Raw genomic sequence first — 27,098 nt, forward strand, 5'->3', positions numbered from 1 at the left:
AATCCATGATGCAAACAAATGGCCCGCCCGGTAGCGCTGAAGAGGCAAGAGGGGTAAAGGTGTGGGGGGGTGGAGAGGTAAGTTCAAGGTCAGAGAGTTAGAAATTTAGGAAAATCGAGTCATCCAACTGGTTTCTGGGAGAAACTGAAAGGCGAATTGTTCTGCTATAAAGCAGGAGTGATGAAAGTTGTGGAACGAGCTGGGGTCGGGACTTAGGTAATTTTTTGCATCAAAGACCCAGTGTGCAGGCACCTGCCGGGCGCGGCTTCGTGGGCTCTGACTCCTGCACGAACCAGACACGGATTAACCCGTTGCGGTGTGGTTGCGACACCGCCACCCTCGGCCCACCCTCAGGCCTGTCAGCGGTGTGCTCGGCTCCGGGCAGCGGTCCCAGCCAAGGCAGGGGTGGGGCCGAATACCGGGCTTACCTGCCCCGTTGCCCAACGCCTCCCATTGTGAGCGGAGAGGAAGGGAAGCCCCAAATAAACACCACATTTACATAAACCCAGAGGGGAGGCGAGCGCGCCTCCCAGGGTTCATGATTAACCCCGGAGCCGCCCGGCCTCACCTGGGCGAGGAGATATAAGGCCCGCCGGGGGCAGAGCTCTGCTCCCCGGAGCAGGCAGCAGGGCCAGAAGCAAGGCAGCAAGCATGGCGAAGGACGACCCCATCCCCATCAACAACCCGGCCGACATCTCCGTCATCGTCATTTACTTCGTGGTGGTCCTGGCCGTGGGAATATGGGTGAGTGGTCCTCTGTGCGCATGCGCACTGGGACCAGGGACAGGCTGGTCTGTAAGGAGGGAGGAGATGCTATTATAGGGGTACTTGAGAGTCCTATAGATAGACATCCTTATCAGCAACCTGGCTGACATTTACGGCATCGTCATTAACTTTGTGGTGGTCCTGGCCGTGGGAATATGGGTGAGTGGTCCTGTGTGCGCCTGCGCATCAACACCAGGGACGGACTGGTCTGTAAGGGGGGTTGAGGGGTAGATGCTATTATAGGGGTACTGTTGAAAAGACACGGGTTAACCCAATAAGTCACTGGGACCTGGGTGAATGAATGATACAAGCAAAGTGGTCCCAGGTACTACAATTAGATATTAACTTCAATGATTTCAAAGACTAAGTATCACACCATTGTTTTTAATCACAACGTGTACAGTTGAACAAAATTCATAAAATACATCAACAATTCATCACAATAAATGCCCCTGAGGGAGTGGGAAGAGCAGGTAGTGAGTGAGAAGTGAGGACACTATATAAACAATAAAACACTGGTCATTATGACCCAATACATTTTTTTTTACTGATAATTTGTTACAGTAAACTGAATATAACAATTCATAAAACAATTACTCCAATGAACTCATGCCTCATCAGACCAGAATCATAAATGATATATATTCAGTTTACTGTAACAAATTATCAGTAAAAAAAATTTTATTGGGTCATAATGACCAGTGTTTTATTGTTTATATAGTGTCCTCACTTCTCACTCACTACCTGCTCTTCCCACTCCCTCAGGGGCATTTATTGTGATGAATTGTTGATGTATTTTATGAATTTTGTTCAACTGTACACGCTGTGATTAAAAACAATGGTGTGATACTTAGTCTTTGAAATCAGTGAAGTTAATATCTAATTGTAGTACCTGGGACCACTTTGCTTGTATCATTATAGGGGTACTGGAGAGCATTATAGATAGATATTCTTATCAACAACCTGGCTGACATTTACGTCATTGTCATTTGCGTCGTGGTGGTCCGGGCCATGCAGAATTCGGCTGAGAGGTCTTCTGTGCGATTGCGCTCTTCGAGACCGGAGTCTTCCTTCTCTACAGGGGCTGAAAAATATATTATTAGATTCTAGGAAAGCACTATATGGATACTTCACCATCAACAACCCGGACAACATCTCCATTTTCATTAACTTCGTGGTGATCCTGGTCATGGGAACATGGCTGAGTGGTCCTCTGTGCAACTGTGCTTCGAGACCAGAGTCTTCCTGATCTACAGGGGGTGAAGAAGATATTCTGAGGGTCTAAAAGGATTCTAAGGAGATATCCCCATCAACAGCCAGGCTGACATCTTCATCATCGCCCTGTTGGTCCTAGCTGTGAGAACCTGGCTGAGTGGTCCTCGGCACGACCACCTCTAAACCGAAGGCTTCTTGCTCTACAGGGAGTGAAGAAGATATTGTGAGGATCCAGAAAAGCATAGTAGGGAGACAGCACCATCAACAACCCGGCCAACATCTCCGTCATCGTCCTACACTTCATGGTGGTCTTGGCTGTGAGAATATGGGTAAATGGTCCCCCGCACGACTGCGCTTCAAGACTAGAGACCCACCGATCCACCGGTTGTTTCTAGAAGATAGAATAGGAGAACTGGAGAGCACTATAGTGAGACATCCTCGCCAATGTCACAGCTGACATCTCCGTCATCATCATACACTTCCTGGTGGTCCCGTCAGTTAGAACATGGGTGAGCGGTTCTCCATGCGACTGTGCATCCAGACCAGAGGCACACTGGTCCATAAGAAGGGTAGAGAAGATATTGTAGGTGAACTACAGAGCTTTATAGCGAGAAACCCCCATCCATATCATCATGCACTTCCTAGTGGTCCTAGCTGTGGGAATATGGGCTGGTGGTCTTCTGCACGACTGCACTTCAAGAGGCGACTGACTTGCAGTGTAGCATCAAGACTTTATTATAGGGGAACTACAGTGCAGTACAGGGGAACATCCCCATCAACAACCCGGCCGACATCTCCCTCATCGCCAATCGCCTTATACCTTGTCATGGTCCTTGCTGTGACAGTATGGCTGGTGGTTTTCCGCACAACTGCATGTGTGGACCACAAGCAGGCTCATCTACGGGGGGGGGGGGTGAGGGGGGGAAGATCAAGACGATGTTATTGGGGAACTGGAGAGCACTATAAGGAGACTCCCCATCAACAACCCGGCCGACAACTCATTCAGATACTTGATGTGGGCCTGGCTATAGGAAGATGGGTGAGTGGTCTTCCAAGTGACTTCACGATGAGACCGCAGACAGACTGATCGATCTACTAGGGGCTCAAGAGTATATTATTGGGGAACTATTGGTTTACAAGCGAAACCCTATTTCCAATCTGCTTGGATTGCATTTCATTTTGTAAGGTTTGTTTCCTTCAGCATACAAAAGACTTTCCCCAAGTCCATCAGCTGGGGATGTTTGCACTATTGGCAAAACTGACACCTATTCAATACCCGCAGACAACAATCAGCGGCAGAAAGCCGATCAGATATCCTGCAAAGTGCCAGACAGTATTGACTCATATGTGAAGCATTTTGTAATAACTTTTGTAAACTGATTTAATCTAGAAACAGTTATATGTTTGGTGAAATCTGCCTTCCAGGTGGCAGGTCATGTGTATTGTTTGTATAGCGCAGGTGCTGCTCTTAGACGGCTTTGAAGCACTAAGGGTGAGCAGGAGGGAATAAGAGCGGGGGAAATCGAGCAACTAACTCAAAGTAAACGTGGCGTTGATTGCCTGCATAGCGTTGAGGTCACCCAAGGGCAGCTTCAAAGCGCTGCCTGGAAAGGGGAGAGGGGAAGGACACGGGAAATTGTGGTGCACGAGGCAGACGGAGGAAGGGAACTTGAGACAATGAAGGGGTGAAGGCAGGATGGAAGCAGCAAGGATTGGATGGAAAATGGAGCAAGCGGATGACAAGAGAACTTGGAAAGAGTTCACGGATGAATGGTGAATGAATTGTACAGAGACGTCACTGGCTGATTGCCTCTACCTGTGTCTGAATTTATTCGAAATGAATGAATGGGGCATTGACTGCACGATATACTAAATGGATTAGTGTGTCTATGGCTGTGTGTCCATCCACGTTTCTTTCCCTTAGTACACAAAGTACGTCAGCACACTCTGCCTGTCCACGTTTGACAGGCTGTGTATCTCTCTCTGTACTTTTCTCTTTACATTTCTCACTCGGTGGGATTCTCAGTACACATGGCATGTCTAAAATAGCCTGCCCAGCCTCCTGTGACAGGTGATGTCTCTCAGTACACACAGCATGTCTAGCAGGGTTTGTCTGTGTCCATCCATGTTTGACAGTCTGCATGTATCTCTTTGCACATATACTAAGGCTGTGTCAATCTCTGGTTCTCTGTGTGTATGTTTCCTACTTTGACTCTGTTTGCATGCCTTCTCTTTACACACAGTATCTCTAGCACCTCCTTTGTCCATCCCTGGGTGACAGGTTGTGTGTAAGTCTTTGCCCAGTCTGTGACCTGCTTTGGAGGTCTGCATGCATCTCTGAGCACACAGTATCTACAGCACTTCCTTTGTCCATCCCTGGGTGACAGGTTGTGTGTAAGTCTTTGCCCAGTCTGTGACCTGCTTTGGAGGTCTACATGCCTCTCTGTATACACAGTATCTATAGCACTTCCTTTGTCCATCCCTGGGTGACAGGTTGTGTGTACTGTTTCTGCACAGTCTGTTACCTGCTTTGGTTCTGTCTGCATGGCTCTATGAACACACAGTATCTCTAGCAACTCCTTTGTCATGGGTGACAGGTTGTGTGTGCAATCTCTGACAAGTCTGTGACCGCTTTGACAGTGGGTGTACACACAGTGTGTCTGCCACAGTTCGTGCATGTCTGTCACTGTGCATCTATCTGGACATCTCTCTACCTCCCTCCGACTCACGGATGCCTCTTGCTTTCCAGGCTATGGTCCGAACCAGCCGTGGGACGGTGGGCGGCTTCTTCCTGGCGGGCCGCAGTATGGTATGGTGGCCGGTAAGTACTGTCCATGGTTTTATCTGATGAATGTCTTCTGGACTGCCAGTCACATAGTTTCATGGCAAAGGGTGGCCATTGTAACTAGAAACAGTCAGTGATAAAGCTAATAGGTCTGCCTTGAGAAGCTTGCAGTAGTTAATGTATTTACTTTTTGTGCAAACATATGCAATATGCCCAAAAAGTTGGCAAACATATTTAAAATATGTATATAAGTGAAAGAGTGGCCCAGCATCACAGATGCAGCAGGTCTGACTCTGAAATGCACTCCTTTTCAGGTGGCTGTGCAAATGTAACCAGGCAAAGTGCCATCACGGGGCAAGGGCAAGACGGCCAGTGGAGGAAGTGGGCTGACCCATTGTCTCATGATGTACACTCTGGAGGGCGGAAGCAAAATGTGAATGACATTTGAATAAACCAATAAATGAAGAAGGCTGACCAATAGTCCCCATAGGTATTTAAATATGTATGTATACTTTACATTCTTGCTGACAAGGCCTCTCAGTGAGTACTCTGTATCCATGTGTCTACTGTAGTGTCATTTACATTTTCTCTTCAGTATCCCACAGCTTACAGCATGGGGGAGCGGGTTATCCCACTTCAGATATTGGCACACCCGACTGTGACTAATGGCATTGTACTTTATCACATCATGCACATCCTCACAATATGAGGTCTTTTTCATTTCCACGGACTTATGGTGGAATATGGGCTTTTACATCAATAAAATGCATACATTTTGGGATATTGGACAATGCTTGTTTTTCTTACGTGAGGGACTGGCAGCTCCTTCAACACTGATATGTGCTTTGTATGTCACGCGTCTTCACACAGTCCATTCGCAAACTCAATAAGGTTTAGCAATGCTAAAAGGTCGGCAGCCAAAGCCAGAGGTGTTGGCTTTCCCAATGCTTGTTTAAGAATGTTTTGGAAAACAGGAGGTTAGTGAAATAGCTAAAACTGTCTCTAAGTCAGTCCTAAAAAAATATCAATGTGTGAAATTTGAAGCACAGAGGTAAGCGCCAGATTGAGCCCCGGCTGACAGAGATGTCCGACACCCTACCCTTGAAAGGGTTTTTTTGAAGTTAGTAAACCAGGTGCATTTGGGGAATGCAGGAGTGATATCTAGAAAGGAATGATTAATTATTGAGTCCACTAAAAATTCAGTCTGTAGATATGGGGTAGTAGTATAGTATTATTAACAATTGTATAGTAAAATAGGGACACATAATGTCAAGGGAACCTAATCAAGCATTTTAATCCATACTAATATAATAAAGAGAGAGCCCAAACCTTTGAGGCGGGTAATCTCAGGAACCACAGCACCAATCACAACACCCAATACAGCGTTGGAAAGGGCAGCAAAGTAGTCCCTGGGGGCGTGTCTGCGTTGTGCTGTGGGCGTGTGCTGGGGGCGTGACGGTACGTTCCGCCCTTCATGCCATGTCTGATATCGTGTGCTAATCCCACCCTGCTCCCTTTAAATACCCCTGCACCCCATAATCATAACCCACCCTTACTCCTTAAAATATCCCAACACCCTTAAACACTAACACATCTTAACCCTATAAATATACCCTGTACCCCAAAACCCAAACCTATCCCTAAACCCTAAAAATACCCCTGTACCCCAAAACCCAAACCTAGCCCTGAACCCTATAAATACCCCTGTACCTCAAAACCCAAACCTACCCCTGAACCCTAAAAATACCCCTGTACCCCAAAACCCAACCTAGCCCTGAACCCTAAAAATACCACTGTACCCCCAAAACCCAAACCTACCGCTGAACCCTAAAATACCCCTGTACCCAAAACTCAAACCTAGCCCTGAACCCTTAAAATACCCCTGTACCCCAAAACCCAAACCTACCCCTGAACCTTAAAAATACCCCTGTACCCCAAAACCCAAACCTAGCCCTGAACCCTAAAAATAACCCTGTACCCCAAAACCCAAACCTAGCCCTGAACCCTAAAATACCCCTGTACCCCAAAACCCAAACCTATCCCTGAACCCTAAAAATACCCCTGTACCCCAAAACCCAAACCTAGCCCTGAACCCTTAAAATACCCCTGTACCCCAAAACCCAAACCTACCCCTGAACCATAAAAATACCCCTATACCCCCTATACCCCAACCCAAACCTAGCCCTGAACCCTAAAAATACCCCTGTACCCCAAAACCCATACCTATCCCTAAACCCTAAAACTACCCCTGTACCCGATAACCCAAAACTATATCTGAACCCTTAAAATACCCAAACACCCCAAAACATATACCTCAGTACCCCAAAACATATACCCCTACACCCATACTTACCTTATCCAAACATTAAAAAAAAACATGCTTTTACCATTCATGCATTTACATCGAATTTCGTTGTAAATGTATGCGTGGTAAAAGCATATAAAATGTAATGCCATGTGTTATAATGACATTGCGGAGTAATGGTACTTTCGTAATGAAAGTATGCGGAAAGAAAGTTGCGTAATAATGGGTGTTTACCCTCCCCCGGAAAGTACATTGGTGGCACGGCGGCCCACATCTCCAGCAACATACTCATATTTTTTCACCACCCATTTGAAAAATGCACAGGTCTTTCTCATTGATGGCCAGCACCGACATACACTTTTAGACACACCTCCCGCCACAAGTTCTAGAATTGCGAACTTTAGAGCTGGGGAGCTACGTTCGAATCTCGGCATCAGCTCAACATCCTGTGATTCCAGGCAAATCGCTTTGTCTCCCCGTGCCTACCACAAATTAATGTGTTCTTCTGTAATGTAAATTGTGCTCATGCCATGTTGTCGAGTTCGCGCTATATAATATTGCAAGGAAAAATAAAGTAGGGAAACTCGAGTTCACACACTACTGAACGCGCACTCTTAAGTGCATCAGCAGTGCACTGTGAATCGGAGCGTTTCACAGGCCTGTCACAGATAAGAAATGCTATCTAAACGCAATCCTACAAAACAATATACTACTGGCCGGCAGCAATTCATACCCGGACAACGTCGGGATGGGCTGCTAGTTAACAATAAAGTAAATGATAGAAGATTTTCTGGGTGCATGAGCAACAGGGCCAATTTGTCCGGCCATAAAATTCAATTGGTACAATCACAGGCGGATGGGGCAGGGGCTGTTGGCATAATCACAGCCAGACCCCTTTCCGATAACCCCCTTCCCCACCATGGCTTGGGCTGACATGGATGACAAACTCCTGACATTGCTCCGGCATTCCCTCACCAGACGCTCTTTCCCTACCTGCTGTCCCTGAACCTAAGCAATCCTCAAGCCGTCACACAACACCTGCTTAAAGCAGGTATTTAACAGAAGTGTAATCGATCCATTATTCTGGTCAGAATGGAGCTCTCCATGGTGATATCTGGCTAGGGTATTCCTGCACCTAAATCAAGGTCTCTTGAAGTCAGGGCCTTACTTTGGCTATATTAAGGCTTTTTTCAGAAGCATGAAGTTCCTTTCTGGCCCATTACCAACTTCTCTCAAAAGATTATGTTTTTTCAAGTTGAGTCTGAGTTTTATTCATGTTCTGGTGGGGCAAATCTGTCCTCTTTTAAAATCATGGGGATCAGTTGTGTTTTTTCAAAGATCTGCAGTGAAAACCTGGCTCATTTCAGACTCCTGTGTGGTGATTATTTTCTCTTGAAGCATTATGCTGTTAATTTCTGGCTTTATTCAGTCTTTTGTGGTCGGAGTTTGGTGTATTTCAGGCCTGTGAAGAGAAATACAGATTTCTTGTAGACTACTGTATTAAGATGCTAAGCTCAGGCACGCCTTGCTCTGATTGTTAGGAGTTTGAAAGGCGGCTGATTGCTTGTGCTTTCTGTTCGAGTTGGATTGGAAGGAAGGAATTTGACTTCTATCTTTAAAGGAGACAGAAACTAAATGAATTGTATGGCGTAAGATACAACCATACGTTAATTGTGATATTGGTATGGATTGTACTGGAAAAATCAAGACTTTTGGGAATTTACTACTTTTTTACTCCTATTACAAGCAGACAGTCTTATAATTGATGTTTCTATATTGTTCACAATTTTGAAAGGAAGTTTAAGCCCTGAAGAAGCAGCCTTCTCTGCTGCGAAACACGTGTTCTCTGTTACAATGTTGATTCAAGACAGCTGTTAACTACATATGATATTGACTCTTGAAAGAAAATTATTATACATTGTTCAAGATGCCTGTAATTATATATAATATTGACTGTTGAAAGAGAATTGCACATTATATGGCTTCAATATGATTTCTCAAGAATAAATAAGAAGCAGCTAATAGATCATATGCAATGATTTGTTATTCGATGTTAAGTGAAGTTTAATAGCTCACTACAGAAAATATTGTGTACTGAGATCCTAATTTCTTTACAGTTCCCTTAGGATAATTCTTTCAGAATTATGTAGTTAACTTGTTATTTATTATAGATTCAGCTTATTTCAGATTTCTGTGGCAAAGTCTGTCTTCTTTAAGGCTCCGGTGGGGTGATTCTATCCTTTTTAAAAATCAAGTGGTTCATTTTTGGTTTTTAGGTACTTCTACGGGGAGATTTTGTCTTCTTTCCTCTTCTGTGTAATGAGTCTTTCTTTTTAGGACTCGCCTGTCAATGCGCATGCGCATTGAGCAGAGCGAGACCATAGGGGCTTAAACAGAGCTAACCTACACTGGCGATTTGATACAGTGCATGTGTACTTTTAACTCAATGCGCAAGCGCAATTAGTTAAAATGCGCGTGCACAGCATCAAATCGTCAGCTTGGTGCCGCCAGCAGCTCTTCCCGCTCCGCCCCCTGCTGCATCAAAGGCTTTGCGCTCTGCCTCAGCCCAGCCATTCGCCTCCCCTAATTACCCCCTGCTGCATCTAAGGCTTTTTCACGGCCGGCCGGCCGGCCATGCTTTCAGTTTCACGGCCGGCCGGCCGTGTCTTCTTTTCTTTTTTTTTTCATTAATTGAATGCGCTCACAGCTGCAAAGGTCTGCGCCCTCCATCACTGGTAATCTCCCCATCTCTTGCCCACAACGAATGGATAACCAAAATGTATAAAACCGCCTCATGAGTGCTGCAAAGCCCAAGGCCCCCCTCCCCTCCGACAACACTTTAAGAAATCCAGGAATGCTGCTGATTTAATCTCAGTCGTTAAGAGCCCGCAGCGTCTCAGAACCAGCTTGCTTTTTTTTTAGTCATGCCATAAGTATGCGCTATATCCACATCCACCACCACATCCACATCCACCACCACATCCACCGCCACATCCACCGCCACATCCACCACACCCACCACCACCACATCCACCACACCCACCACCACTACATCAACCACACCCACCACCACCACATCAACCACACCCACCACCACTACATCCACCACCACCACCACCACCACCCCATCCACCACCACCACCGCATCCACCACCACCACCGCATCCACCATCACCACATCCACCGCATCCACCACCATCACATCCACCGCATCCACCACCACATCCACCACCACATCCACCATCACCACCACATCCACCACCACATCCACCACCACATCCACCACCACATCCACCATCACCTCCACATCCACCATGACATCCACCGCCACATCTACCACCACATCCACCACCACCACATCCACCACATGCACCACCACCGCATCCACCACCACATTATTTACAAAATTAAAAGCCATTGTTATTTGTAATATCAATACATCTAAGTCACGTAAATACAACACACGTTGCATTACAAATGCTATAGGTGTCACATTTGCGAAAGTTAAAACTATTGACATTGTAACTGACAAAGCTATTAATTTTGCTATTTTCAAAACCAACACATAAATAAAAAAAGTGTCATTTACAATACCAATCGCTCAAACTTTCCTAATGCGAGACCTATTGCATTTCCAATGCTTGTTTCATTTTGCGATGACTCCCAAACTATTGGCTCAGGTGCGTATGACACATCATAGTAAAACAGAGAACATTAGTGCAAATACTACACACCTTCCCCCATACATCTAGGAAAGTAGGAAAATAACCAAAACAATAAAACTAATATACAAAGGGTTGACAATTAGTGAAATTAAAGAATATAGAAATAAAGAAGATTAAATACGCTCAATGCAACTTGCCGATAAATGACACCTCGTAGTTAACATTAAATATTCTTCCATCATCAGATTTCACAGAATTGTGGAACAATTTAAGGACCTGGACAAGGATAAGACACTTTAGAAATTCTTTGTGACATTATAGTAAAATTAATCACAGCTCCATCAGCAACTTTAATGTCTTGACAGGAAACTGCTTTACGAACATCAAACTTCTTCTTACAAACAATCATAAACTTTGTTTTGCTATTCTTTAAATTATCAGTCACCCAATTAACACTATTTTTCTTGCTCATTCCCATCTAACCTAGAGAAACATCAGTATCTCCTTTACTTCACTTGAAAAACTCATAAGGGACTTTCCCAATTGTGGTATGAGGAATCAATCTGTAAACACACAAAACATTATTCAAGCATCCTTCCAATTCCTCCCTGTGTTCTTTTCCAATTGATGCATTAATTTGTTGTTCTGTTAAACCTCTTAACTGTGCCATTCCCTTCAGGATGATACAATGCATGCTTTCTGGGCCATATCCCCCATAATCTCAAAAGTTCTTCAACCTGGTTATATACTGCAGTGAGATCAAGATTAGGGAAAACGTTGGCGCCATGCAGCATCATAACAATCACTGTTATACACGGAAGATGAAAATAGTTAACTACCACACATTTAATGAACACTCTAATGTCCACACACATCCAAATATTACCAGATTGTTTGTGGGCCACTACTATAGGAGCGATCTACTCCACACACTAAACAGGCTCAATGATGCCTTCTTGACAAAATAAATCGTTCAACCTCAAGCCTGACTACCTCCCTGATTGAAATGGGAATGCCCTGACTTTGGTAATCATCAGAATCAAACTTTCTTTTAACTTTATTTAGTGTACATATCGCCTAAGATACCCTAGTTTGTCAGCAACGCATTAGAAAATTCAATCTCAAATTTGTTACCCCTGTTCACTTCAACTACATTCAAATCCTGCATAGCAGTCTTATTGAAGTCTTTGATGTAGTCTTTTCACAGTTTGGTGGGAGGATTGGCATTGCGGTCCAATAACATTTCAAGATCCCTTTGAAGTGGTCAACACAGAACACTGTCACCTTTCACTGGAAAATAAAGTTTGCCAATTGGTTTGTGACCACAAAATTCAATTTCTGCCGTATAAACTTCCCCTTAACTCAAGCACCTTTCCTCCATAACATTTAGGAATTTCATCAGGATCCTACAATTCAATTCTCCCCAGAACAATATGTTCAAAGACCTCATTCGATAACATCAACCAGGCTTCAGAATCAACTAAAACCTCAACTTGAATTCCATCAATTATAATCACATCTTTGAGATAAAAAATGTTCTCCTTCATTAACTACCTCGTTAACATTAACATTGTTTTTAACTGAAAGGCAACACCTGGCCAACTGGCCTTTCTTATTTCATATCTTGCTTACAAAATTAAGAGCAAGCAGACTATTTCCTATAAGTGGGCATGTGACCAACAAGCATCTTTAAATTTTGAAATTGTAAATTGTTGACTTCCTTCCTTTACATCATCATCTATTGCCTCATTCTTGCTTACGGAACTTTGCTAATTCTGTCTAGCTCTTCCACATGTGCTACCAAGTGTTCACTTTGCTTGGCGATTATTATTACTTCACTCAATGTTGGATGAACTTTCAACCAAACCTCTTGACTGAATTTGTCAAATCGGCACTTATGCACAAATTGGTCCCTAAAAGGTTCCTCCAAAGTGGATCCAAATCTACAAGATGGTGCCAACGTCCTTAATGCAATAATACACTCTTGTATACTCTTGCCCTATCCATGCTCTCACATACCCAAGTAGTACCTTTTGAGTTCGATAATAATTTGGGGTAAGTAGTTTAGATATAATTTATTATGGAAACTTGAAATTCATTTAAATCTTCCTCTTGTTCGTCCTCCAAGATTGATAAGTTCTCAAAAATGTTTTGACCTTCAATTCCCAAACAGTTCACTAGTAGTTATGTAATTAGAACCACACACATTTGCATAGTGCCCAAGAGTTTTCTTCCATTTTGCCTATTTAATGGGTGGTTCACCCGGAGATGCAAGGGACAATGGTGGTGTGGTAATGTTCTGTATTGTCCCTATAGTAAAAATTCAAAAGTGAAATAGAACAAATACATAAGGAAGTACAAATTCGTAATGAATGCTTTGCCCAATATAGTGCTTTTTCCTTCGTGAAAAGAAAGCTCTGAAGACACCTTATCTCAATTTTCCACTACCGTAAACTAGTAGCAAACTTTCACCATTTGATAAATTTCATTGCAGCACTGTCAGTGTATCAATACTTGGAAAATAAATTTGCAAGACAGTGACAATATCAATGTCTCTGTTAGCACTGCTCATGTTTAAAAACTATGCAGTCACTTACATGCTACAAGCCCACGTGTGTACAATGAAGAGTCTTTGCAATGAAATCAATAAGAAGCATAGAAAAGCTGCAGAACCAGTGTTCACATGGGACAGAAGGAGAGCACCCACCACGCGATAGTCAGGCGATACACGCGGCTGTATGCAGGTCATGTATGGTTAACACTTTATATCTTTGTGATGTGACTCACACAATAATGTAGCGCCGCAGGCAACGCGCACCAGAGCGTTTCCTCGAACAGTGGATCACACTCCATTCTTCAAGAGGATGGAATCATGCGCTGGTTCTAAATGGCCTCTTTGAGCCAGAACCTCTCGTGAATAGGCTCAAGAACGTTTCCTTGACCAATGGTGTCTGCACTCAGGTCCTCACAACATGGCATCGCATGACAATCCACAATGCCACCTCATGCCAGAAGATCAGCAGGTGACCGTGAGATGGGGAACGTTGAGCAGCACTCGTCAGTGTTTAAATAAATGGTAAATGCAACAGCAGATGAGCATGATGTGGATACCAGAAAGGGACAATATTGAGGTTAATCGAACTGTGGAAAAGATAAATAACAGGTCCAGGAACAAGGGTGTTGGTGGAGTCTTCACTCACTGCACTTCAGCCACAGCCTGTGAGATATCTTCATCTAGTTGCGGCTGACCCAGCTGGAATCTCCATTCAGGCAGAGGAGAGGAGCAGAGAACACAGTGGAAAGAACATTCCACCTGTTAAAGACAAATCACAGCTCCTGGCCAAATGGCATTCCTTGTTACACAGCATACACAGAACATTAAGGGCAGAACATTCCATTATTTAAAGACACAGAAGGGTAAAATAGAGAACATTAGTGCAAGTACCACACCAAAGTAATTAAGGGGTGGCTTTAAGAGGGGTAAACTAAAGTCTTGTGCTTCACAGAGCATGCCACATGACTAGTATTTGAGTGCCGCTCTGGGAGCTTTCTGTTATTTCATCCAGACACAACACACAATAATGGACAATCGCTGAAACAAGCCACATTTATTGACTTTACTTGTGCTTGGTGACAGTATCAGACAAATAAGCAACAATTTATTTATTTAGGATTTTTATACAGCGCAAACTAGACCCAAAGATATTGGGTAGCAGAGCGCTTTACATAGCACCAGTTTTGTTACATAAGGACACATTAATTTTTGTTAGGCACGGGGAGATTAAGTGATTTGCCCAGAATCTCAGAATGTTGAGCGTCGTTGCTGAGACTCGAACCTGGTACCCCAGATTCCACGTCAAGCGCTCGAGCCGTAAGGCTACATCCTCTCCTCCCATAATATTGTTGTGAAGATTTAGATTTGAAAATGTTTCAATTCCAAAAATAGACTGAGGTCTGTGGAAGAGGTGGTGTTCTTCGGAGTGTTGCTGTCACTCCTGTTTTACCCTCTAAACCAGTTTTTCAGCAACTTCTCTGTTGGACACTTCCACCCACTTTCTCCCCTTATCTTTCTAGAATCCTCCATCTGCAAATTTCACATCTCATCTCTTTACTCTTCCACGCCCTCTTTTTCCTCTTTCATTTATTTTCTTGCATCTCCTCCACTTCACCATCCCCCACAGACATTAACCCGTAAGTGCTTCATTTTTATTTTACTTTGGCCTTTCCAGAATTTAAACAGCTTTGTACCTCTTCCAAACACTTTCGCATTTGCTGACAATTACAGGTGGCACATGTCACCACTGCCCAGTGTGCTCTGCATGTTTGGATGAGCGTATGTTTTTAACACCTTAACACCTTCGATGCTGATGACGGAACCGATCCGTCATCAGCTGCGGTGGCGCTGTGCTGATGACGGAGCAGTTCCGTCATGGCCCGCTCGCCGCGCCTGCGCTGGGCGTTCCATTGAGTGGGTGGGGCCATGACGGAACCGCTCCGTCATGAGCACACCTCAACCGCGGCTGGTGACGGAGCGGTTCCGTCACCAGCGTGCGGCCGCCCCGCCCCGCCCCCTTAGCGCTGCGGCGGAATAGCCGCCGCAGCGAAGGAGTTAATGGCTTGCTGTAAGAACCTGGCACTGCTCCCTTTAGCCTCAGCTCCAGAGCTTTCACCCATGACCTGTTATAAGCACTCACCCATAACCTAAGCTTGCACAGACACCTACAGACGACCTAGTTCACATTACACATAATACAAAGCGAGATTTAAACGTTGCATAAAAAACTCCAGAAAAACAGCATCTTGCAAAAACAAAATACACTTAGGAAAGTAAATTAGTTAAAATATTCGAAATGTAAACAGGAAGCACCTCACTCAGATGGATTATCTTAATGTTTTTTACAGTCATTGTTTAGATATAGCATTAACAAATCAATCAATGTTTTCGCTGAAAAAGAACATCAATAAAGGGATCGATAGGTACTTGTTATAAAGTCAGGTTTGAATTACTGCTGGGTCTGGCACCCTCCTCATCGGTAACCATCCTTTACAATGACTGGGCAACAACACAGTCCATTCCCCTGCATTTTTTACTCTGTAAAATCTTGTACAACGCAGGGCTTTACAACTCATTCCATTACAACGCATTCCCCATTAACACGCCCCGAGGAGTTAGAATCAGGCGTGGTGCGTCCATTGGGGCGTGGGGGCGTAGCCCCCCCCGCCCACAGCTCCCTCGGCGTCTTTGAACTTGAGTAAACTGAGCAGGTTACTCAAGTTCAAAGACACCGAGGGAGAACTGACAATCATGTCAGTCAGCATGACGTCGGACCACCCACCCTTCAGAGTCTGAAGGGGTGGGCGGTCTGGCGTCATGTTGACTGACATGATTGTTGCAGGTCCAGCAGGCAGCAACACAAGTGCGCATGAGTGCGGACGGAGGGCAAATTTTTTACCCGTGCCCACTCATGCGCACTTGTGTTTTCACTTAATTGCGCATGCCCATTAGAAGCCCCTCGGTCTCCTAATGGGCATGCTGCGGGCGAAGAGAAACCTGTGCCCCAAGCCAATCCTGGCGCTGCTGGCAGTGCCAGGATTGGCTGAGAGATACTGCCAGTCCACTCCAGAGGGCCGTTAGTGAAGGCGCCAAGCCAGGGGAGCAGAGGTGGCGCGGACCGGCTGTAAGGTAAGTTTTCCTTTTGATAATTAATTCCCTCGCACCCCCCGCGCGATCCCCCCCGCGATCCTCCCCCCCCCCGCGAGCCGCTACTGACTGTGTAGCCTAAATGACATGCTTGATTCCAGCATTCGAGCGAACAACTGACTTAGACAGTGTTGATTAATATACAATGCATGAACCTAAATGCCAAAAACAAAGGCATTCTTGTTGTCTGCTTGTCTCGAGCAAAAATGCATGGTGAAGGTGGTTTCATCAAGACTGCGCACATTGGCGCATTCTCCTAAAAACATGTTTTACGTGGCATGTACATCAGTAGGCACCAAAGAACAGCATTGAACGAAAGCTCCTTAATGCACAATATAGCAATTCTCAAAAATGAAATTTAATTCTTGTGATGGTAATTCGTGTGTCACGGCTCGCTTGGTTAATGCAGAAGTCAGAGTGTGATCATCTAATACTTATAGGTTCGAAACCCAACGTGGCCAGAAGAGACAGTTTTCATCCAACCGACCTAGTTAAATGCATGCTTTTAAGTTAGGTAATAAAACATGTCAGGAAAGACCCGCAACAATTCAAATCTGCCGAAGAGAACATGGCATTGTAACTTGCACAACACAGCGCTCGGTGCACCTACACCGTCCAACACCGTCCAATTATTGCTCCAGTTGTTTTCAAACCCCTCCAAGGAAGGTTCATGAGAAGGAGACTGTGGTAGAAAGTGAACGGCAAGGTTAGTCCTTCCAATTATTTAGAAGGGAATGGCAATGCACGCTTTTAGTTATTGGTGATTTGGGGCTGCATTTACAGTGTCTGGCTTCAGTGCGCTACAACCAGGATGATCTTTACCACTTGAAAATGAGTGTTTCAAAGACTATCAGTTTTTAGTCTTCAGTATGCGCCATCAACATGGCTATATATCCTAATGCTCAAATGTCCTCACACCTTATCTCATGCACACTTGCACACAATAACACACTAACCCACACACCCTTTAAATCCTCAAAATTACGCACTCACCCACTAGTCACTCAGGCGCACTTCTTTCCACTCCCACATTTAGTGGCTCACACACTCCATCCGACTTAATTGGTAAGGAAGCACTTTCGGGAGTCAGTGAAAAGAAGCTGTGGAAGATGAGATATGTATGTGGGCGAGATATGAGTGCACATGCCTAACGTGGAATGAGTTGAGCAGGCATGACTGAGACACTTTGAAGACCACTACCCCTTCTATGGCCCCCGTCATGTTTAATTTGCAGACTCACAATTTCAGAACTGAAACATATTTTCGTTATTATTTATAACAAAATCATGGTTACTCTCCATTGACAAAGCCAAAAGTCCTGTCTGGTTTAAAATGTATGTCAGTTGCTGGGTTATATATCTGGATGCAGACACTTTAACAACTGCTTCTTGCTTTCTCAAATATGCTTGAAAATGCACCACTTGCCCGCTATGTTTTCAAACTTTTCTCAGGGGAAGAACCCACCCCCAAAATCCCTTTATGATGGTGTGCTCGCAATGCTCGCTTGCCACCAGGCGCTCACCCCATCTTTTACGCCTCACCACTTTCAAATGTCACCAGCCGCCACTGGTTAGAATAGTAAATTGCGTTGTAATGGACAATGCGTTATAACGGAATGCGTTGTAAAGCCCTGCGTTATAACGCATTGTCCATTACATCGCAATTTACTATTCTAACCCCTCCGGGACGTTGTAATAGGGAATGCGTTGAAATATAATGCATTGTAAAGCCCTGCGTTGTAAACGCATGCGGAGGACAGTTACATATTTGCCCCATCTAAAGCCCTGGGTTCATGGCCTTCCATTTGGGTTTGGCATTGCTGGATCCTACTTGGGATGAACAACACTGGAGACACAGACGCATCCTTTTTTGTCATTTGCACCAGCCTCGCCTTCCCCTCCTACAGGCAACAGAGCAAAGAACGAACAGGAGTGACACTTGACATAAAATTACCACACAGACATATTTGTGCAACAGATGCACTAACACATTCCTACTCCACGGCCCACCTGGGGTAACTGCAGTCAACTATGGACAGCAGTGGGGCTGTGGTGTGAGAATGGAGAGGCAGCAGCAGACATCAGCAGGGCAGTGCGAGTATTACTTTGTGAATGGGCCTGATTCACCAAGGTAACATGCACTTTTGAGTAGTTTACACTTTTGACCAAGTCTACTACTTATTGTTTTTCACAAAATCCGAGTGTAAATTTACTCTAAAAGTAAAATTTACATTCATATTTTCTGAATAGCAAGAAAGTAGGACACATACTCAAATGTGAAAATTACTCAAAAGTGTACTGCCCCAAGCCCTTCAATATGGTGGAGACATGTAAGTTACATGCTTTGAGTAAAATTACACTCAGATTTTATGAATAGCAAAAAAGTAGTAAACGCACTTAAAAGTGCAAGTTACTCAAACGTGTAAGTCACGTTCGTGAATCAGGCCTGTTATGTCTATGAATGCTGCAGCCTCCAGGTGGAAACAGCATGTGGCAGAGGTGATTAACTCACCATCCTTCGGACTAAAGCAGTGGTCCCTCACAGGTACCACACATGCATCTCGAATCACCTAAGAAATCCACAGGATGCCCCCTTTTGTCTGGGTACTTGGGTCCCTGGAGGAGTTAATACTTGGGATTACCAAGGTGCAGTTGGGTGCAGGGGGTGGGGGGTGCAGTAGCCATCTCCCCAACTCCAGGGCTAAAGGAACCGCTTAAGACTCACTAAGGCCTCCCGAACATGCACGGAAGCCTGTGTGGGAATCTCATGTCACACCCTGAGTCCCATTGAAGTCAGGCGGGGGCTGCGGCCAGTTTGAACTACCACTTCCACCATCCTTGTGCATGGCCAGACCCTCTAAAAATCAGAAGCCTAATACCTCCACCTGATTATTGCACAGTGAGTATTGGAATGGTGCAAATCAGGCCAGTTTTGAACTAGTAAAGTCACTCTGTATGGGTTTTTTGCACATATTAGAGACTGCATGCGTATGTGTTTGCTGCAGGCAATGCTTGTGGTAATATCAGAGAAATCCAACAGAAAAAAAACTGGCCCACCTGGCCGTAAAAGCGTCCCACAAACTGCTAAAAAAAGGTTTACCCAATGATCTGTCAGACCAGCCCATCGGGGACTTCCTGATTGCCCGATAGGTCAGTCCTACCCTGTAGACCATCCAATGCTTTGATAGGTTTGAAGGTCCTCCAGAATGATGTTTACTTATCAAATTATCGCTTCTACTCCTTCTGACACCATTAACACCGCCAGTCCTCTCTTCTCCCCTTAAACGCCCCGCTCCGGACGTCATCTTTTTTTTTGTTGAGTAAAAGATATGGTGATTGGTGGAAATCTCCTTCTCCCGCCCCCAATCTCACTTGCCAAGATATGCTCGTGCATGGCCTGCAGCGTCATGGTGCATGTGTTTCCTACTTGACATGTAATTTTGAGTCCGGAGATGAAGCAATCTAAAGAAACAATAGAGGCCATCTCAAAACAGACACCTCCCCAGCAAGCTCACCCTCTCAGTATCACCCAGGCAGCCACTAATGAACAGGAAGTGGTAAATATGAGCCACCCATGAAGGTAAGGCAGGGCAGAATGGCCACCCATTAGCAGAAAGCAGCCATGGATTAAGAGGAAGACGAGGACGGCCCTGTATGTTTTCTGGCAAACAGACAAAATAATGTAAAGATGGGCCAGTTTGTCTCCAGATCTTTTTCCCTGCCCTGTGGTGTTCCCCAGGGCTCAGCACTGAGCCCAACTTTGTTTAATCTTTATGTTACCCCACTTGCGTCTATTATTAAAACACTGGGCTTCTCCCTGGCCTCATATGCCGATGATACCCAAATTGTGGTATCATTGGCAAATCCTGAAACCAATCTGGGTGCGGCTTTCAGCTCATGTATGAGCAAGGTGAGCAACTGGATGGACTGTAACTGCCTCAAATCGAATGTCAATAAAATGGAGGTTATCATTTACTGTAACAACCCCTCCTTCTGGACACCGGACTGGTGGACACCTGCGATGGACTCTTTACTTGAACCCTCAAGCACAGCTGCTCCTCTGCTCCCAAGACCCTTGTTAAGAGATTAACTCTATAATACCGCTGAATCAGACTGGCTTCCGCAAAATGGCCAGTACATCCACAAACATCCTCACAATCTCACTAATAATCGATGCAGCCAAAAGCCTCAAAAATACCTTTACATTTATGTTATATTGATTTCAGCGTTGCCTTCGATAATGTAGACAGGGGTAGATTGTGGGGGAAACTGGCACAATGGGGCATACCACAGCACACTTTAAACATGCTAAAATTTCTTCACATGGATACATGGGTGCAGGTGAAAAATAGGTAGAGGCACACACATCTCCGCAAAAGTTCCCGCAACAAAGGGTCTTAAACAGGGCTGTGTGCATGCCCCGACCCTGTTTAATCTGTTTATGGCTGACCTTCCAAAGACGTTCAACGCCTGCAATTCACATTCACCAAGGATTGGAGGGAAAACACTGTCCAATCTCATGTACGCCGACGACGTAGTTTTGCTCAGCCATACGCATGTTGGTCTCCAGCATCTACTGACGGAAATGCAGAACTACGCCACAGAAAACAACTTAAAAATAAACTTGAGCAAGACACGGACAATGTCAATAAACTATAAAAGAACCTCCAAAAAAGCTGGTTCCTTGGCGGTACAAAACTTGTCCCAGTTCAGGAATACAAGTACCTTGGAGTGACATTCGACAAGGATGGGACGTTTAGGCATCAGAAAGAGGAAGCTAGAAGGAAAGGTCTGCTGATTGCTTTAAGAATTAAAAATCTTGCAAGTAAACTGACGGGGCCTACCCTGACTCCGCTCTTGAAAGTAGTGCGGGTCAAACTACTCCCCTCAATTACCTATGGCAGTGAGGCAATGCGGGGAAGAGATGCAAAGGAGCTGGAAAGCACACAGGTCAAGGCCTATAGAATCTTGTTCAGCCTTCCATCCTATACACCACCTGCTCAAATAAGGCTGGAGTTTGGCCTCCTACGACAAAATCTAGCTAGGAATGGTGCGTATATCATCTGCTTGCACAGGATCAGAAGTGCCACTACAAATACGCTAAACTATCTGCTGTGGCAGGACATACAGCACAGGGAGCACTCCCAAGCCAGAAGCTACCTAATAGCTAGCCCTAGAATCTACCCAACTCACAGAACTCTGGAACGCACAAATTGGCTATCCCAATTTAAAAAAAACGGTCTGGAAAGCCTTAAAACAAACCTCTTTGGTGGAAGACAAAGCAACCTTCTCAAACAGATTGCACGCCTGGATGACCCCTAACTCCTAGAAAACATTGGCTCCACAATTGTATTTCAACCAGGGCTACTCGAAGTCCATAAAAATGAACTTTCTGAGGCACAGGATGGGAATCCTTCCATGCGCTCAGCATCTTCCACCATGGCAAAGGTCACTAGCACAAGAGTCGTGCAGGTTGTGCAACACCAAACGAGGCGACATATTACACTTAATCTGCTTATGCAAGGACCTGCGCCAAACACGGAATCAGCTTCTCAAAGAACCCTTCAGACAGAAAGGCATTAGGACCAGGAGACAAGCGGTGTTAGCATGCTTAAATCCAGAAAATATACAACTAAATTGTAGATTGGTCAAATTCCTTATGCTGGCTGAACAAAAAATGCCCAAGTTAGCAGAAACTGAACTAGGCCTGGGCTGCACAATGCTAAAAAGCATATTTTCCTAACCAAACCATAATAGGAACATACTGCCAGAAGTAAAGGGTTAACCCTTACAACAAGCAGAGATAACTGGTCTAAATCAAACATGATGACCTGCAAAGAAACCCATGGCTGGACTAAAATAACACGTATCCGCAATTCATAGCAGTAAGACACTCACAGTCTTATACTATGCCTACAATTAACTCGGATTTTATACTGGTAAAGATGTTCCCAACACTGGGTTTTAAATTTTGTTTTAATTAGATACACACACTGATGAAATTGTTAATTTATTTTTGTATTTTATGCAAAAATATTGCAATGGTTTTAAGTAACTATGCAGGAAATAAAGAATCTGAATCTTGTTAAGAATCTGGGCATCCACCTAGTTCAGGAACTGACCATGAAGGAGCATGCAGCTTATATCGCTGGCTGCTGCTTCCATGTGCTGGGTCTGTTACGGTGAGTTTTTCCTTTTCTCCCAGAACCCACATGTAAAACCCTTATTCAGACAATGGTAATTAGCTTCTTAGAGTACTGCAACGCTCTCCTGGCCTCAGCCAACGAGTCCTTGTTATGCAGACTGCAGGTGGTTCAGAACACCACGACGCCCCTTGTCTTGAATGATCGCCCCATTAAAAAGTCTCCCTTCTTCTCCTCCAACAGCTTCATTGGCTCCCGGTGCATAGGTGGATTAAGTTCAAAACCTGCTGCAGCGTTCACAAGGCCTTGTATAACAATGGCCCCTTCTATCTCCCTCAGAAATGTAATCACTATGTCCTTTCCAGGACTCTTCGCTCGGAACCAAATCTCTTCTCTTGCTCCCCCGGGTCAGGAAATCAAGGTTGGGCGGGCAAGCTTTTTCCTACCTGGCTCCCCTTTAAAGGAAACAGCTCCCCATCCATCTAAGACAATGTTCTGACTATCTCCAATTTAGAAAGCTTCTCAAGACCTTTCTGTTCTAAAACTGTTCAGCCCTCCTGTAGCATTGTCACACACAGAGATACCCCTTTGGGGGTGATTCAGGTGCTCTACAAAACCTATAAATATAATAAATAAGCATTGGCTGAGCCAGTAGGTCTTGCCTATGCAAGAGCTGTTGAGTTTGCCAATGTGTTCTAGTTATGTTGTACACCAATGTGGCTGCTGGCCAAAAGTATGTGGTGTATAGTAGAGTGTCATAGAGTGGAGTGGCATAGAGTGGAGTGGTGAAGAGTAGAGTAGAGTAGCAAAGAGTGGAGTGTCTTGGACTGGAGTGTCGTTGAGTAGAGTGGAGGGGTGTAGCGTGGAATAAAGTGTTGCACAGTGGCATAGAGTGTAGTAGAGTCGTGGACTGGAGTGGCGTAGACTGTAGGGGTGAAGAGGGGAGCAGAGTGACCTAGAGTGAAGTGGCAAGGAGTAGAGTGGCATATAGTGGGGAAGACTGGAGTGGCATAGAGTGTTGAGGAGTGGCATAACATATAATAAAGTGTTGTAGAGTGGAGGGTTTTATAGAATAGTGTCATGGAGCGGCATAGAGTGTAGTAGAGTCGTAGAGTAGAGTACAGTTGTAGAGTGGAGTGGAGTGGAGTGTCGTAGAGTCGACTGTCATAGAATGGAGTGGCGTAGATTGTCGTAGATTGGCCGAGAGTTAAGTGGCATAAAGTGGAGTGTGGTGGAGTGCAGTGCCGTAGAGTGGAGTGTTGTAGAGTGGTGTGTTGTGGAGTAGAGGGTTGTGGAATGGTGTATAGTGGAGTGACACATTGTGGATTATGCATGGTGTGATAGTGCACTGCCATTCCATACAACATATATTTAATTGAAATGACCATTACTTTTGCACATATATTTCTAATGATAAAACTATACTGCGTACAAATGATAATGTGTGGAAATGGCATCATGTAGTGTACTGATTCATTTTGATCATATTAAAATATTTGTTTTGACCACACTTCTGAATTACAAAAAAAGTCTTTTATTTGTGCTTTCCTAATACTGATATATTCTGAAATATTTGCACAGTTAATTTACAGACATTTAAATTTTGTTGGCTGCTAGAAAAAACATTTTCTACTCAGTACCAGCAAGATTGTCACACAAATCCTCTCAATTTGAAGTCAGAGAAAGAAAAGTAAACACCAAGGTTCCCAGAAGGCACAGCCTGAAATATTACCTCTGTCTTTGAACGTACAGCAAATGTGACAAGAACAACATTTAAAGGCATGTTTACAGAAAGTGAGGACTTGTGGACGATTACAAGGAGAGATGGTGAACAAGCTTTGCTCCTCAGGAGGGAGGAAATTGAAAACATGCTTGACAGCCTAAAAAAATAAAGCTAGCAAATAGAATGTCATAAAATGTGAGTTACAAACTACAAAGCCAATGGTAAGCAATGGGCGGAATGCATTCCCAGGGAAGCTTTCAGAATGACCGCAAGAAGTCTTTTCAGCAGCTGTCTGATAAGCTTTGACCTAAAAAGGAAGTCATTGAGAGCAGCCAGCCACACCGGATGTGAGCGGAGTAACACATATACGTCTCATGCAGCAACCACAGAAACCATACAGCAGCCAAGCAAAGCCCTAGGGCAGCTGAAAAGGAACTACCAGTCGATGGCCAAACACATAGCATCACAGAGCAGCTGGCACACTTTGGCAACCCTGCCCAAGCCAATGTCTTATAGCTGGGGTTTTATACTGGTGGTAACATGCGTCTCATAGGTGGGAGACGCCATGATACTGTGACTCACCCGTTCCCTACACACCCTACCTCAAGAGGTCCCCTAACGTGCATCCCACAGGTCCTGGCAAACAGTTTGCAAACTGAGATAGCCTGGAGCCCCCTTCTCGACCAAGCCTTGTCCTCTGTGTTCAGGTGCCTGTGCAACTTACGGCTAAGTGTATTGCAATCCAGCAATGGAGCAATCATCATGACAAACAAAGAGGTTTCCGGTAGAATGAAGTCCTGGTGAAGAAACCAGACCCGAATTTCCAGTTTCGATCTTCTAAGCCGCTCTAATGCTTATTTCCTGGTTGCGTAACAAATGTCTGCTGGAGAGAGCACTTGCAGTTTCGGAAAATCCCAGGCTTGGCTTCATGTTATTTCCATGGTGACAGATGCCCTGGCAGGCAAGGCATGGCTGACACAGTACATGAGTTGTCCAACTCTTTTGGAACTGCCACGGTACTCCTGCCAAGAATTTGTTCATGTGTTTTATATGGAGCCGGAATGGCAGCTCCTTGAGTCCTGCAGGTAAGAGCAAGCTCTCTGGTGGTCAACTCAACGGGCCCGATTCACAGAACTAACTTAAGACAAAATCCTAACCTTACTACCATTTTGCTATTCACAGAAGGCACTTACTCATTTTGGTATTCACAGAAGGCACTTACTTATCAATGAGTAAGTGGCTTCTGTGAATACCAAAATGAGTAAGTGCCTTCTTTTTTTTTTTTTATTCAATCTTTATTTCGGCCATTGGCCATCAAAGATATGCAATAAAACACATACAATGTCTTCTGTGAATACCAAAATGAGTAAATGGTTATAAGTTTAGGATTTTGTCTTAAGTTAGTTCTGTGAATTGGGCCCTGTACCTGCAACAGCAACGCTATGCGGAAAGCGAGGAAGGACAAGAAGAAGTCAAGATATCAAGCCTTCTCTTGATGAGCACTGAGGACTTAAAACTCCATTCCAGTCCATATGGAACCACCCATTCCCTTCTTCTCTTCTGAGAAAAGCTAAAGACTCCTGGGCCTCATTTATGAGGCTGTGTGTCACTTTTACGCCGCCGGTGCGTCACTTTTTGTGATGCACCAGTGGCGTAAAACATGCACTTTGTTGCGCCATATTTACAAAGTGACGCATCTAGGTAGATGCGTCACTTTGTAAACCCCTGCGCGACATTATACCTGCGCCAGGTATAATGTATGCAAGGGGGGCGTATTGACGTTAGGATGGGTCGTAGAAGTGACGCAGTGAAATCTATGAGATTTCATTGCGTCACTTTTAGGACGTTGTTGCGTCAAAATCTTGCGCCTGCCTCACAGTAGGCGTAAAAGTGATGCAGGCCCTTTCACATGGGGCTTGCTCCATGTGAAAGGACGCATTGCTGGAGTTGCGTCACTTTTGTGACACACTCCAGCAATGCGTCACTTTTGCACTTACAGATACGTCAGAAATACTGACGTATCTGTAACTCCTTGCGTAATGATGAGTCATACATTAAATATGACGCATCAGGAATGTCACAAGGAGTGCGCACTGAGAAGTGACGCATCGCTGCTTTCATGCAGCGATGCGTCATTTCTCATAAATGAGGCCCCCTGTGTTTAAGCAACACCTGTCCCTGTGGGGCAACCCCCTTGATGTGGGTAAGCTACAGAAGAGCCCCTTATTGTCAACCCTCTGTTCCTCTCATCTGTACATCACTCCGGTGCTCTGTAGCTAGGCTTCCCTCTATAGGTACTCTACAAACATATATGCGTCGCCCACGGGTAGTCTTGTCAGAACACACTGGGACTCGCAAAGACAAATACATCTAAAAAAATAAAAAACAGTAATAAAACTCTAAAAACTCACATGTTCACAGTGGCCATGAATAAAGATGGACCTAAATGCCATTGTATTGCGGAAGTGACATCAGCTACTTTGAACACAAATAACATTACAGTGTTGAGTCTTTGCTCCAGACTTCCCCCCTCAAAAGCCCTGTATTTGTTGTCAGGGAGATCGGAGAAGGCGACGACTGTAAAATTGTGGGAGGTTCTAGGATCCTGTTTTACCAAGTTTCATATCCAGAAACACAAAGCTAATTGCAAACGGAAGCAAAACAATACACAGAGAGCAGTTGTGCATTTAAGTGTGCAAGCAGGACATGCATCTGAGGGTGTAAATCAGAGGCAACTCAAAATACAGGACAAACTAATTGGAACCATTTTCTTCACATGTTGTAGAGAATGGTAAAA

At 44.6% G+C, this 27,098-nt stretch overlaps 1 protein-coding gene across 2 annotated transcripts in view; it reads left to right on the top strand.

Moving 5' to 3' along the window:
* Positions 1 to 231: 231 nt before the first annotated feature.
* Positions 232 to 27,098, top strand: part of SLC5A1 (solute carrier family 5 member 1) — a 273,512-nt gene continuing 246,645 nt past the window's right edge. The window contains exons 1-2 of one of the 2 annotated variants that reach the window (XM_078667750.1): positions 232 to 744; positions 4,730 to 4,801. In XM_078667750.1, coding sequence (XP_078523876.1) covers positions 652 to 744; positions 4,730 to 4,801 — 165 coding nt within the window. In that variant the 5' untranslated portion in view covers positions 232 to 651. The other variant, XM_078667751.1, reaches the window with a different exon arrangement.

Source organism: Lissotriton helveticus, chromosome 11 (assembly GCF_964261635.1).
Source record: "Lissotriton helveticus chromosome 11, aLisHel1.1, whole genome shotgun sequence".
Lineage (NCBI taxonomy): Eukaryota > Metazoa > Chordata > Amphibia > Caudata > Salamandridae > Lissotriton > Lissotriton helveticus.